The 2,970-nt window shown below is 46.8% G+C and overlaps 1 protein-coding gene across 1 annotated transcript in view; it reads left to right on the plus strand.

Annotated features, from left to right (window-relative positions):
- LOC106536985 (dipeptidyl peptidase 9) overlaps window positions 1-2,970 on the plus strand; it is a gene marked incomplete at its 3' end in the record, with an annotated part of 33,153 nt that overhangs the window by 3,952 nt on the left and 26,231 nt on the right. The window contains 1 exon segment of the mRNA XM_014034350.1: window positions 2,033-2,145. Within this exon segment, the coding sequence (XP_013889804.1) occupies window positions 2,033-2,145 (113 nt within the window).

Genomic DNA, 2,970 nt, shown 5'->3' on the forward strand with positions numbered 1-2,970 from the left:
GTGTCTCTGACACACAGACAGGTGTCTCTGACACACAGACAGGTGTCTCTGACACACAGACAGGTCTCTGACCCACAGACAGGTGTCTCTGACCCACAGACTGGTGTCTCTGACCCACAGACTGGTGTCTCTGACACACAGACAGGTCTCTGACACACAGACAGGTCTCTGACACACAGACAGGTGTCTCTGACACACAGACAGGTGTCTCTGACCCACAGACTGGTGTCTCTGACACACAGACAGGTGTCTCTGACCCACAGACTGGTGTCTCTGACACACAGACAGGTGTCTCTGACCCACAGACAGGTGTCTCTGACACACAGACAGGTGTCTCTGACACACAGACAGGTCTCTGACACACAGACAGGTGTCTCTGACACACAGACAGGTGTCTCTGACACACAGACAGGTGTTACTGAAGCGACATATTTAACCAGTTTTCTCAGCTGCAGCTGTACCACATACATTTACCAGCAGCATCAATTCGGACATAATGAACTGACGACTAAATAAAATATATTTTATGGACCTAAACTTGTTATTACCTGTTTACAAACTCCATCGTCCTTTTTTCCTAAAGAGGAGTTCAGTTCCTCTGTCGTACAGGTCTCATGTTTCTGTAGATGGACCAGGGTTTCCCCTACATGTCATTGATCATGGCGTACCGCCACGGCTACATGAAAGCCTCCACACCTTTGGAATGAAGTATTTTTTTATTTTATTTTATTTTATTTATTAACATAAAACAGGGGCTGACACAACCATTGTTCAGGTCCGAGACAACTATTTTTGTTTCGGACAGGCAGATCCTGCCTCCTGGTTGTCCAGTGGACAGCCAAGAAAAAAAGACCTAAGTTTTCCTCCGTCGGTGTTCATTGTAAAAATTAACGGGAGGAAAAACTTGTTAAAGGTGTCTAGGGATAAAACTGACAGCTTTTTCACCCAATAAAGAGAACCACAGTCAAAGTTTTACCCAATCAGAACAGAGCAGGGCGGGTACACACTGCCTTTTTTCATTTCTCTGTGGGTGGGGGGTCAGTTTCCCTCAGCTCAGGTGAACACCTCCCAGGAAAGCCCTCAGCATTTCCTGGACTATTTTCCACCGAGGATTACGTCGTATTTTATATATATTATATTTCTAAAAGCACCTCACAGCATTTCCACCGTAACACCATGTGTTCACGAGCACAAAAAAACCCACAACAGATCAGCTGACTGGTTTTAAAGCGAGGGCTGAGAGGCAGTTTGACTGCAGCAGCTGCACCTGTCCACCTGCTGCAGCTGCACCTGTCCACCTGCAGCAGCTGCACCTGTCCACCTGCTGCAGCTGCACCTGTCCACCTGCAGCAGCTGCACCTGTCCACCTGCAGCAGCTGCACCTGTCCACCTGCAGCAGCTGCACCTGTCCACCTGCTGCAGCTGCACCTGTCCACCTGCAGCAGCTGCACCTGTCCACCTGCNTTATTCTGAGCGTGGAACCACAGGTTACTTTTTCACAAGTGGGTCTGCTGGGCTCTGTCCCAGCTCTGATACCACCTCTGCTCACGGCTCAGGGGGCCATCAGAGGTGGGCTCATGTTACTCACCTTTCTGCCTTGGTGTTTTTTCTGAATGCTTGGAGGAGGACAGAACACTCACCAAYAAGGGACTATAGATGAAAACTASCCTCCATGGCTAATTCTAGCATTTTCTGTAGTATGCACTATCTTTTATTAAATAAATAAACAACAAATAATCAAACACGCATCAGTCTCAGAATGAGCTGTCATATAACAATGCTAGTACTGCATTAGTTAACACTCATATGTTTCCCAATCAGTGGCTCCTCCCTCGCCCTCTCCCTACTCAGGGGGCTTCACAGTGAGTGTAGTGTGTAGAGGATAGGACGAGGGAGAAGCCACTGAAAGACCCTTAGTGTCTGCTTTCTATGTTTGGCTGCCATCTTGAATAAAATGTTTCTCTCCTGATGTAACGCTCAGTGTTTTTCAGTCAGTCTCTACTTTACTTTACTTTTCTTTTTTTCTAACCAGGAATGCCCTATGGAAGCAGAGAGAACTCCATACTCTACTCAGAAATTCCCAAAAAGAATCGTAAAGAGGCTCTTTTAGTGTTGTCATGGAAGCAGATGCTGGATCACTTCCAGGTAAATTACCCTCTGTGGATGGGCAGTTTGACATTTCATCTACTTTCACAGGAATTTGTTTATTTACACTAGAGGARAACAGAACTAAACAAGTGTTTAGTTCATAAACTGGAGCAGGTTTGGAGAGAAATATACAAAATACAGTCAAAATCAATAAAAAGATCAAATATCAAATTTTATAAATTTATTCCYACTTTCATTTTCCTTTCTAAGTAAACCAAACAAGTATGTAAATATCTTCATATGGTACATAGAGTGTACTTATGAAGAACCTGCACCACAGACAGGTGTCTGTGACCCACCGACAGGTGTCTGTGACCCACCGACAGGTGTCTGTGACCCACCGACAGGTGTCTGTGACCCACCGACAGGTGTCTCTGACCCACCGACAGGTGTCTCTGACCCACCGACAGGTGTCTCTGACCCACCGACAGGTGTCTCTGACACACCGACAGGTGTCTCTGACACACAGACAGGTGTCTCTGACACAAACACAGGTGTCTCTGACACACAGACAGGTGTCTCTGACACACAGACAGGTGTCTCTGACCCACTGACAAGTGTCTCTGACCCACAGACAGGTGTCTGTGACCCACAGACAGGTGTCTGTGGTGCAGGTTCTTCATAAGTACACTCTATGTACCATATGAAGATATTTACATACTTGTTTGGTTTACTTAGAAAGGAAAATGAAAGTGGGTCAGAGACACCCGTCTGTGGGTCACAGACACCTGTCTGTGACCCACAGACGGGTCGGTGGGTCACAGACAGGTGTCTGTGACCCACCGACAGGTGTCTCTGACCCACCGACAGGTGTCTCTGACC

This window comes from Austrofundulus limnaeus, unplaced genomic scaffold (genome assembly GCF_001266775.1).
Source record: "Austrofundulus limnaeus strain Quisiro unplaced genomic scaffold, Austrofundulus_limnaeus-1.0 Scaffold2066, whole genome shotgun sequence".
NCBI lineage: Eukaryota > Metazoa > Chordata > Actinopteri > Cyprinodontiformes > Rivulidae > Austrofundulus > Austrofundulus limnaeus.